General features: G+C 39.5%; 1 protein-coding gene across 3 annotated transcripts in view; it reads left to right on the forward strand.

Annotated features, from left to right (window-relative positions):
• myripb (myosin VIIA and Rab interacting protein b) overlaps nucleotides 1-12576 on the forward strand; it is a 195387-nt gene extending 182811 nt beyond the window's left edge. For all 3 annotated transcript variants that reach the window (XM_088322402.1, XM_088322403.1, XM_088322404.1), the window contains one exon: nucleotides 4944-12576. In XM_088322402.1, coding sequence (XP_088178528.1) covers nucleotides 4944-4987 — 44 coding nt within the window. In that variant the 3' untranslated portion in view covers nucleotides 4988-12576. The remainder of the gene's footprint in view (nucleotides 1-4943) is intronic.
• Nucleotides 12577-12592: the final 16 nt, after the last annotated feature.

A 12592-nucleotide genomic window follows, 5' to 3' on the forward strand; every position in this document is an offset into this window, starting at 1 on the left:
TGGCAGGGAGAGGCACTTTATTCACTTTTGCTTGATGTCACACATTTGGCGTATTGTGCAAAGACAAAAAACTTGCTCGCTGAATGGGAGTCAAAGTGAATGCATCTGCCGGACGGCCGACTAATTAGTCCAAAAAGCTCCATTAGATGTAAAGCATCCAAATGGAAACTTGCGCAACAAGCAGCCATGGCTGTTTTATCAACCAACAAGTCGAGGCTTCCTTTTAATACCATTCAATGGATTTTTCCTTTTTTTTCTCTCATTTTTTTGGATCAGTATGAACTCTATGATTCACATGTTTTTTACTTAGTTGCATGAAAAAGCTGTGAGTAAGACACCTTGGTCGATTCACTGATTTTATGTTAACTTATTTAGTGCAAGAGAGGTATTTTTTCAGTTTTGTTGAACTTTGTGTATATATAATGATCAAATAAATCACAAATCTCTTTTAACAAATTCCTACTTAAAGGGGTTACAATCTTCATTCATTAAAACAATATTCATTCAGGAAATAAGTGAAAATACATGAAAAATGCCTTTTCAAAATACTTATACGTCGAGAAGTTTGCATTAGCCCCACCTAGTGGGAGCTGACCTAATTATCCACCATCTTGTTGCTATGAGTAAGCAAAAACCTCACGAAAGGCTTGGCATAAAATTGAAGAAATGTTGTTTTGGCCACTTTGAGTCTCCATAGTTTGTGTTCTTCGTTGTGCTTTCTAGCACTCGTTTTCCGTTGCCCTACACATTAAAGCAACATCGGTACCTGACCTGGTCACAGCCATACCGCCCTGAGAATGACCAATCTCGGAAGCTAAGCAAGGTCTGGCCTGGTTAGTACTTGAATGGGAGAGCGCCTTGGAATACCAACTGCTGTAAATAGGTATTTGGCACACGCTCTGCTGCAACAGCACTGACTGTAAAGTCAGTCCGGGAAAGTCATTTAAAATGAATTTCCTTAAGAGGACCAAATAAATTGAAATGAAATCTAATTCTTCAAATAATACACACTTTCCATTTGATGGTCAGTGATAATTTAGTTAATAACATTGGGAAAGCAAAAACAAAAGTCCTAAAAGCTTTTTAAAAAAAATTACATTCTGGTAACTAAATTTGAAACTTCAAAGATTTACATTGATTTTGTCTCTTAACTTGCTGCTGCTGAGTCAATGCATGGCGCATCCCCGCTCCGCAGAATAGTCCCCCTATCCCTTTTGTTGAATCCATCGTGCCTTTTTCAGCTGATGGAGAGGGAAAAGAGGAACATGAGCAAACCCGGCTTCCTGGCTCGGTTTCATCAGACCGGGTTTCGACAGGGAAACAAAGCCGTGGATCCAGGACTTCTTTATCCCCATTGTCCTAAGAGGGCAAAGGCCTCCCCTTTGAGTGCATGTGAAGAAAAAGAGAGCAACAGAGGCGTTCGCACCTCTCTTTTAACAGCTGTTGATGTCAGTCACCGTAGGCGTGTTCTGCAACCAATTGAAGTTCATGTATTTGCCTTTCAACACAAAGTCCTTTAATTTAGAGATTAAGTGACAATAGGAAAAAAATCATATGGACATGAATAAAATAAAGCCTCTGACATGAAACATATTCAAATCATTAATCTTTTGATTACAAATGAATATTTTGGGGTTTCAAATCTTTATTATACAGCTGGAGAGTAGGGTGGTCCTTAATGGGGGTCGAAATTTTTTTTTTTTAAATATTGGGCTCTGACCCCCCGCATATGTTCTTATATCGATACAAACACACTGTGTGCAATTTTGAACAATTTGGATAATATTTAGAGGTAGCTCAACGACTTTGAAATTTCCCAAAATGGTAAAATTTTGGCAATTTTCGAGAAAAAACGGAAATCTTAACCCTATGTGTACGGCGTTTTAGAACATCCAATTTCAGTCCATTGCTTATAATTGTAACACAAGAAAAGTTACAAGTAACTTTGTACACTAGGTCTGATATAATGTGCGAAAAATCCTTATTTTTCATACCAAAATTTCAGAGGCCTTGAGCGACCTCTAAATATCCCTTGATTTTGATGAAACTTTGCCTAATTACGTTTTGTATATATTGGAACATATTCAAGGGGTCAGAGCATGAAATTTTAAAAGTCGAAAAATAAGGACCACCCTACTGGAGAGTCTGGTCACTTCACGTGAATGAATTGTGGGTCTTTCATTGTGTTCTCAGAGTTGGTGGTTGGGAAAGGTTAGGGGAGATGGCTTGGTAGAAGGGCAGTACCCTACATAAAATAAATACATTGTAAATTTTGTGTCGGTATTGTGTTCATCCATCCATCCATCATCCTCCCAATGTCTGGGGTCAGGTTGCAGACCTCCTTCTCCAGCCACTTCATCCTACTCATCTGATGGGATACAGGAGTAGAAGTTCCCAGGCCTGTCTAAAGATGTAGTGTCTCCATTGTTTTCTGGATCCTCCCCAGGGCCTTCTGCTGGTGGGACATGCCCGAAACACCTCCCTTCACATCTCCATGATTTCGAAGTGGGAGAAATAGCAAAATAGCACTGTGTATATATACTGGACTGTCTCAGAAAATTAGAATATTGTGATAAAGTTCTTTATTTTCTGTAATGCAATTAAAAAAACAAAAATGTCATACATTCTGGATTCATTACACATCAACTGAACTATTTCAAGCCTTTTATTATTTGAATATTGCTGAATTTGGCTTACAGCTTAAGAAAACTCAAAAATCCTATCTCAAAATATTAGAATATCATGAAAAAGTATACAAGTAGGCTATTCAACTAATCACCTGAATCATCTAATTAACTCGAAACACCTTGCGAGGGTTTCCTGAGCCTTAAAAACACTCAGCTTGGTTCAGTAAACTAAATCACAAGTATGGGGAAGACTACTGATCTGTCTGCTGTCCAGAGGACCATCATTGATACCCTCCTGGTGGAGGGTAAGACACAAAAAGAAATTTCTCAAAGAGCAGGCTGTTCACAGAGTGCAGTTTCAAAGCATATCCACAAAAAGTCTGTTGGAAGGGAAAAATGTGGCCGGAAACGCTGCACAACCAAGAGAGATGACCGCAGCCTTAACAAAATTGTGACGAAGAGCCGCTTCCAGAATTTGGGGGAGCTTCAAAGACAGTGGGCTGAAGCTGGAGTCCAGGTATCAAAAGCCACAGTTCACAGACGTGTCCGGGAAATGGGCTACAATAGCCGTATTCCCATGGTCAAGCCACTTCTGAACTCAAGACAACGGAAGAAGCGTCTGACTTGGGCTATGGAGAAGAAGCACTGGACAGTTGCAGAGTGGTCCAAAGTCCTCTTTTCAGACGAAAGCAAGTTTTGCATTTCATTTGGAAGTCAAGGCGCCAGAGTCTGGAGAAAGGCTGGAGAAGAGCAAAATCCAAGTTGCTTGAAATCCAGTGTGAAGTTCCCACAGTCAGCAATGATTTGGGGAGCCATGTCAGCTGCTGGTGTTGGTCCACTGTGTTTCATCAAGTCCAGAGTAAATGCAACTGTGTACCAAGAGATTTTAGAGCACTACATGCTTCCATCTGCTGAAAAGCTCTATGGAGATGAGTATTTCATTTTCCAGCATGATCTGGCACCTGCCCACAGTGCCAAAACCACCAGTAACTGGTGCACTGACCATGGCATCACTGTCCTTGATTGGCCCGCTAATTCCCCTGACCTGAACCCCATTGAGAATTTGTGGGGTATAGTTAAGAAGAAGATGAAAGACACCAGACCTACAAATGCAAATGAGCTGAAGGCCGCTATCGAAGCATCCTGGGCATCAATAACACCTCAGCAATGCCACAGGCTGATTGCCTCCATGCCACGCCGGATTGATGCAGTAATCCGTGCAAAAGGATTTCCAACCAAGTACTGAGTGCATCAATGGACATTTTCAAATATTTGATTTAGTTTTGCTGTTATAAAATTATTTTTTTACTTGGTCTGAGGAAGTATTCTAATATTTTGAGATAGGATTTTTGAGTTTTTTTCAGCTGTAAGCCAAAATCAGCAATATTCAAATAATAAAAGGCTTGAAATAGTTCAGTTGATGTGTAATGAATCCAGAATGTATGACATTTTTGTTTTTTTAATTGCATTACAGAAAATAAAGAACTTTATCACAATATTCTAATTTTCTGAGACAGTCCAGTATATACATACATATATATATAATATATTCTTGCTGAGATATTTCAGCTGTCAGTTTCCAATGTTAGGAATAGTGAGGAAATGGAAGCTTACAGGCACAGTTCTAGTGAACAATGTGAGCCTTATCAGATGCCTGAGTCACCTCAGATGGCTCTTTCAATGCAGAGGGGCAGTGGCTGTATACTAAGCCCCTCCCAGATGACCGAGCTTCTCATCCTTTGGAGGAAACTCATTTTAGCTGCTTGTATCAGGGGTGTTGTTCATTTTAACATGACCCACAGTTTATGATAATAGGTGAGGGCCGGAACAGGGTCCACATGACTGCTGACACTGCACTGATTCGTCTGTCGATCTCCTGTTCCATCCTACCCTCGCTTGTGAACAAGACCCCGAGGTACTTGAACTTCTCCGTTTGGGGCAAGACTTCATCCCCAACCTGAAAAGAGCATGCTATGCTTTTCCAGCTGAGAACCATGGTCTCAGACTTTGAGGTTTTGATCTTCATCCCGGCCGCTTCACACTCCAGTGCAAACCACTCCAGTGAGAACTGAAGCTGAGATGGTCCCCTTCCCTTCCAAGGCTGCGCCTAGAAATTCTGCCCATGATGTATTCAACAATGTTTGTCACTTTTAATGCATGGTTTGAGCTGAGAGAATTTTATACGGAATTTTAATAAAAAATTAGGGGCTCGCATCTTACACAAATAAATTTGGTATTTCCGTAACACCATGCTTACCTTTTTAAGCCCTTACTCATTTTCATGCCTGATTAACATCATTGCCCCTCACATTTCAGATAAAATGGAGCCAGATCAGGCCATGGAAATCTTCCCATCATAGAGTTAAGGTCCCTTCATGGCCACCCACAATACCGCTATGGACCGAACAGGGGGCCAAAGTCAGACCTCCGCCCACTCATCCAGTGCCTTGACCGAGAGTCCGCCTCCAGCTCCACACCAAACCAGGAGGCCCTATGCCTGGATCCTAACAACGGGATACCCCAGCAAAGATGAGTGGACAGTTTCTGCCTTAAAAACGTCTCCCCGAGAATGTTCTGCGTTCAAATGTCCTTTTTTCTACATCGTGATGAGGATACACTATCAAGTTGTGGACTATGAATTAAGAGACAATTTCTCCACGGATCAGATAAGATTCCGACTGTTAATTCAGTCAGTGCCAGCCATGTTGAAAAAATATTTGACGTCTATTTCCGTCAATGGCACTGTGAATGGGTTTAGCTCCGATTTTGTGAGTGGTTGTCCAATTGTAAACATACGGTTGTATTGTTATAATCAACTTAGGCGGGTGATTGTTACATTTCAAATTGCTTGGATGATAGAATTAGATAATTAACAAATCATTTTAGGAAAAAGAGCAAATAAAACCGTGACACCGTCAATCTTTAAGGGGCATTGTGTATTATTTAGCACCTCCTAGTGGGAAACAACGTCATTCTTCTCAAAAACAATAAATGGAAAAAAAATCAAATCTTAGATTAAATATTAGAAAATCCCAAAATTTATCAAGAAATAAAAAAAAACTAGAAAAACAAAAAATAATAATATCGTGTAAAATATTATATACATATTTTAAAATAAAGTCTATAAAATATTTGATAAAACATGACCCAATCGATTTGAAAGAGTGTGTATTTAGTGCCTCCTAGTTGTAAAAAATGTCATTTATTAAAAAATAAAACAATAATTAGTCAAGTCATGTTTATTTGTATAGTCCTTAATCACAAAACAGAAGACTGCATCAGATTATGAACTTAAAAGGAGAACCAAGAGAAGGGCTCTCAGATAAGGAAATTATTTTGGAGACCCCTTTTTTATGAAATCTTCAAGTTTACAAACAAGCGGATCGCCATGAAGGGTGTGGTAGTCAAAGAACAACAACATGATTGGTCAATAGTGACAATGATGCAATAGTCAAAACAACGAACAACAGTCAAAATAAGGAACTTGCATCCAATAAATTGCCCTTTAGATTTGTCATAAAGAAACAAAATCACTAACGACATAAACTTGATAATCAAGTCAACTCCTGTTTATTTGTATAGTCCTTCACCAAAAGACGCATCAAATGGCTGCACAGACCACAGATTTGTGCAAACCAAAGACTATTATTACAGCATCCCCTGATCTGGAACCAACATGAGGGCAAGGAAAAACTCAAAAACCTCAACATGGGGAAAATGAAGAAACCTTAAGAGGGGACCGCACATGAGGTAATCCCCCTTCCAGGTTGACCAGGCTTCAATGTATGTTGCATTAACAAACAATAAAATTATGAATAAAATATAAAATAATTAAAGTATAATATTAAATAAAATCAAAATCCAAAGGTTGCAATGGATGTAGCATTAGCCAAATTGATCCTGTGCTTGATTGATGGGTTGTGTGTCCGGTTCAAATACATTTTTAATTATCTCTTTGCTAGTGAACGGGTTAATAATGTTAACCCATTGTTAGCCCTTTTGGCCAATGAGTAACAAAAAGTAGTTCTCGGCTTAAAAAAGTTGGTGATTTCTGTTTAAATCAATGACTTTTTTTTTACCACTAGGAGGTGCTGAATAACAAACGGTCCCTTTAAAGTTGAAATGTCTATCAACTCACTCACTGTAAATACAGAGTCTGTAGCCATCATTTGGGGCCCAGGATGTATAATTGACGTCAATGGTCGCCAAGGGCAACAAATGAATTTATTTTAAACGTCAGATCACGTTCTTGCTCCAACATTCTAATGCAATTCTAATGACGGACCAAATTCCTTTCCGAAATATTCCGGATGAATTAAAAGGTAGCTGTATTAGATGTTATTCAGACATTATATGAATGAAACCAACATTAAAGCGCGATCGTCCAATATTCGTCTCCATTGTGAAATCGAGTACGAGGCGACCATTCATTGCAGTATTCTCTTGTTCAGCTTTCATTTTCTCTCTCACGTTCCGACTTAACGGCCTTTTGTCTGCGCACTGAATCATTCCCCAGCCACACTTTTAATGGACTGGTTTTGTCCACGTCACGAAACCACCGTTTTTTGTTACGAACATTTATTTTTGTACTTTTTTTTCAAATCCTGAACAACATAGCTTTATTTTATCCTCCTGTGAAGCATGACTCCAAGTGCTGAACAAGAAAATTGATTCTGAAATTTGAGAACACCGCTCTTATATACGCTGAGGAAAATAAGTATTTGAACACCCTGCTATTATGCTATTTCTCCCACTTAGAAACCATGCAGTGGTCTGAAATTTTCATTGTAGGTGCATGTCCGCTGTGAGAGAGATAAACTAAAAAGAAAAACCCAGAAATCACAATGCATGATTTTTTTAACAATTTATTTGTGTGATAAAGCTACAAATAATTACCAGTAAATCATCTAGAATTTTGACCCTGAAAGACCTGGTTATCCGCCCATTAGAAGTCCACCTGCACTACATGTATCATTCTGAATCAGATGCACCTATTTAGGGTCGTTAGCTGCATAAAACTACCTGTCCACCCCATACAATCAGTAAGACTTTAACTTGCAACATGACGAAGACCAAAGAGCTGTCCAAAGACAGCTTTGAACACCTCCACAAGGCTGAAAAGGGCTACGGAGCAATTGCCAAGCAGTTTAGTGAAAAAAGGTCCACTGTTGGAGCAATCATTACAAAATGGAAGAAGCTGAACATGACGGTCAAAGAGTGGAGCGCCATGCAAGATATCACCTCGTGGGGTCTCAGTGATTCTGAGAGAGGTGAGGAACCAGCCCGTAACTACTCGACCGGAGTTAGTCAATGACCCGAAAAGAGCTGGGACCACCATTTCCAAGGTTACTGTAGGTAATACACTAAGACGTCATGATTTGAAATCATGCATGGCACGAAAGGTTCCCCTGCTTAAACCAGCACATGTCAAGGCCCGTCTTAAGTTTGCTTATGACCATTGGATGATACAGAGGAGTCATGGGTGAAAGTTTTGTCGTCAGATGAGACCAAAATAGAACTTTTTGGTCATAATTCCACTAAGTGTGTTTGGAGGAAGAAGAATAAAGAGTACATTCCGAAGAACACCATTTCTACTATGAAGCATGGGGTTGATAGCATCATGCTTTGGGGGTGTTTTTCTGCACATGGGACAGGACGAGTGCACTGCATTAAAGAGAGGATGACTGGGGCCGTGTATTGTGAGATTTTGAGGAACAACCTCCTTCACTCAGTCAGAGCATTGAAGATGGGTCGTGGCTGGGTCTTTCAACACGACAACGACCTGAAGCAGCCAGGAAAACCAAGGACTGGCTCCGTAAGACGTATATCAATGTTCTTGCATGGCCCAGCCAGTCTCCAGACCTGAAACCAATCGAACATCTTTGGATGGAGCTCAAACTCCGTGTTTCTCAGCAACAGCCCAAAAACCTGACTGTGTGGAGGAGTAGGCCAAGATCCCTACTGCAGTGTGTGCAAACCTGGTGACAAACTACAGGAAACGTTTGACCTCTTTAATAGCAAACAAAGGCTACTGTACCAAATATCAACATTCATTTTATCAGGTATTCAAATACTTATTCGCAGCTATATCACAGAAATAAGTTGTTAAAAAAATCATGTATTGTGATTTCTGGATTTTTCTTTTTAGTTTATCTCTCTCACAGTGGACATGCACCTACGATGAACATTTCAGACCCCTCCATGATTTCTAAGCAGGGTGTTCAAATACTTATTTTCCTCACTGTATTTCTCTCGTTGCATCCATTAGGACATCGCCAGGAGTGTGTGGTCGATTTTCAGGCTTTAAAAAAAATGGAGTAGCCATCCGCCTCAGTGCGCTCGCGTTTTCTATGAGCTTCCTTGAATCTTTCACACCCTTTTTGTTTTGCGCGTCCTGGTATCTTGGAGTGTTGACACAGTATAGAAAAGCATGTTTGTGATGTAAAAATGTCATAAGAAGCACAGCTGCAAGGGTCCAATGACAACGTCCTGTATTTTTGTATAAAGTGTCACCTCGGAATTTAATATATACAGTATGTATAAGTATGGAGGGAAAACAATGGATGCAAAATATGTATGTATTGCCCGTTTCATGTTGTGTAACGCTCATGATTTCCAACGGGAGTTATCGGTAAGTATCCCGCGTAAACTTATCACGAAATGTATACCCGTGTTTGGGAGCGAATGACATTCGTAATGCATCACTTCCTGTTTAATCCCAGCGTGGGTGACCAGGTTGGGGTTTACCGTGCACAGTGCCACGTTCACTTTATGTGCTGTCTTTTCTTGCAATGGTGGGGAAATATTACCATGCAAGTCCCGTATTTTCCACACTATAAGGCGCACCCCCCAAAAATGGTCTTGTATAAGGCAGTGTTTATTTTACCTCTGAAAAATGATGGGTCCCGGGGACTCGCATGCTTAAAAATCTATGGGTCAGTGTTCCCTCTAAGCTGCGCACTGCTCGCACATTCTCAGCGCACAAGAAAATCTAGCCAGCGCACAAAAATGAGGGCTCAAAATTACTAATTAAGAAGCGACTCAAGTCAAAGTTACAGTGCATGAAGGTAAAAATACACGGGTTCCCCTGACGTTGTGTCCTAAATGCGGTATTTTGAAGTCGAGTCGAAGGAGAACGAAGTTGAGTAAAGTTAGTAGAGTTTGTCGGGGAACCGGCTTCTTCGGCTCGGCTCACTCAAAGGAACCGGCTCTTTCAGGTCCTAAACGGCTCTTCAGGTTGTTTTTGCTTCTTTAATCCCAATATGACCAAATATTATGTAAGATTGTGCACAAAATGACTTAAAGGAAAGGGGGAATAGAACAAAAAAGAAAAAAATACCAAAATGAAAAAGTAGTGAAAAGCTGAGAAAAAAAGAAGGAAAAATTTAGAAAAAAAGCCAGAAAAAAAGAAAGAAATGTAGGAAAAAAGTAAATAGAGAACAAAAAGAAAAAAGTAACAGCTCGGAAAAAATAAACACAATGAGATTTTTTTTAAAGGAATTTAAAAAAAGTAGAAAAAAAACACGGAAAAAAGAAGAAAAAGTTTGTGTTGCATTCAAATAATTTCCAATTATATCGAGTGAATCTTGTTGCCAACATTGTACTTCCACTCAAAAATGTGATTAGGTACAGTTCTGTATCTTACAACCGACTAAATAAGCCCCCAAAAACGTTAATATTATGTGACGAAATATATCAGGAAATAAAAAGAAATGGATATCTTGTGAAAGAATTGTAAGAACAAACGACGTTTGTAGGCCGTACAACCTTTGCAATAGTACATGAGTCAATTCATTCAAAAGAGAAAAATCATTTTGCCGGAAACTCAGCAAAATGTAACTTGATGCCAAGTTTTGGACATGTTTGATAATTAATTATCTTGCCACACTTGGGATTATGGTTGCTCACTGTTGTTTCAAGCGCTGCTCATCGACTGAGTGTGAACGCTCAGACCCGTGGAAAATTACAGGGAACATTGGTCCCAACAGAGATCTACGGGTCCCCAAAATGTAGTGTTATGGAGGTTGAAATTGTAAATCGGTGACAAATATATAATAAAAATCTATATATTCATTCAGTTTTAATCATCAAATTATTAATTCATTTTCTGCATTAAATTATTGTTGGTAATATACCGATTAAATGGGATAACCACAAACCTGTCTTTTTTTCATTTTCTCCTTTTATACTTCCTTTTTTTCTTAACTTTTTTATACAACATCATCATTCGTAATAAAATGCATCAAAGCAAGTGAGCCGTTTGAGAGCCGGCTCTCTTTAATGAGTTGAGCCGAAAAAGCTGGTTCTCTAAAAAGGGACGGACTTCCTTTCACTACACAACTCGAGATCGGCGTGCAGATGAAAACTCGAACCGCGAGACCAAAACAACATCTGCCGGATCTGCCTGACGAAAAGTTTGGAGTGCGGTAAATATTTGTTTAAAAAAAAAGTCATCGGGTAATAATGACAATTTTGTGTCAAAAAAGTTGCGTACCGGGGACGCACGTCGATTTGAGACTATGCGTCCCCAGCAAAAATGGACGCAAGGACGCGGGCAAACGAGAACACTGATAGAGGTACGATCTTGGGCCTGGTCTGGGCATATAACGTATATTATCAAGTCAGGTCGGGCAGGGCTTCTAGCTTGCTCTTTTTTTTTTTTCTTGTTCACAGCATGCACTTGCGTTGACTCAAGTATTTATCTAGATGACTACTTAAAACTAATACTTGAGTGAAATTATTCAGAAGTAACTATACCTTGACTTGAGTAACATATTTCCGCGCTGAAGTGCACGCTTCGGGGCCGAAGTACGCAAGGTGTCGAAATGCAGCTTCGGGTTTACTTCAAGCATAGTCCCTCAAATCAAGTTGATCGGTCAAGTTCGGGCTTTCATATTCGCGGGACGGGTCAGGTCGGGCTAGATTTTTTAAGCCCAATCTTACCTTTGGTCTTGTCACATATTTTTCTTACATAAGGCACACCGGACTATAAGGCGCCTGAAATTCAGATGAAATTGAGTCTACAGTAATAGCTACTGGGTCTTTTTCTGACTTAACACACTTTCGGCATACGATTGATCAGTCGATAAGTGTCGTTGATTAAAATCACAATATGTTGTTTGCCACGGGAATCCAACCTAGGTCACAGCGCGGAGGTCCTGACACTTTACCACGAGACCACCAGTGGTACAGATGATGCTTGAAAAGGTATTAGACCTTATCTCATTCTCACACTATTTTAGTGTGGGAATGAGATCAGGTCTTATACCTTAATTTCGCAATATTATATTATTTTTAGCCAGATTCATTTGCATAGTGCATTTTATTCTGCATTCTGATAGGTTAAACAGTCTCGCCACTTCTTCCCCTGTGTGTCAATAATGTTGCAGTTTAAAATGTAAACTTACGTAAAATAACTTGTCTAGTATTTTGGTGAAAGACTTTAAGTTTCTGTCTTTTGCAAAATTATTGGCACTTTAGTGGAAAAGTGGAGTCACTGTTTAAGCTTTTAGAATGCACTATGCAAATCAGTGTTTCTGGCACTGTGAGTAAAAGTAGTGTGATAATGATATGAGCTCTAATGGCTTTTCAAAAGTCATCTGTACATTGATGGTCTATTAGTAAAGTGTTGGTGCCCTCATCACTATGACCTGGGTTTGAACCCCATTGCATACAATTTTATGCTATATTAGGCAACCGATTGATTAATTTTTGCCCGAAAATGGTAAAATAATGTAGTAATATTCGCCTATAGATACTGTATTTACTGGTATATCCGATTTTATGCACCGTATTCTGTGGTATATAAGGTCCTTTTGAAATTTCTGGCCAGTTAGGAGTTTTTTGTGTGCCTTATCGTCCGGAAAATACGGTAAATATGATTTATGTGTGCCACAGCGCATCCAGAGAAATGTATTATGAATGAAATTAAATTTGCAAGTCGAAAACACTCTGTTTATGTTTTT

This window comes from Urocampus carinirostris, chromosome 18 (assembly GCF_059441175.1).
Source record: "Urocampus carinirostris isolate Australia breed hairy pipefish chromosome 18, RoL_Ucar_1.0, whole genome shotgun sequence".
In the NCBI taxonomy this organism is placed as follows: Eukaryota; Metazoa; Chordata; class Actinopteri; order Syngnathiformes; family Syngnathidae; genus Urocampus; species Urocampus carinirostris.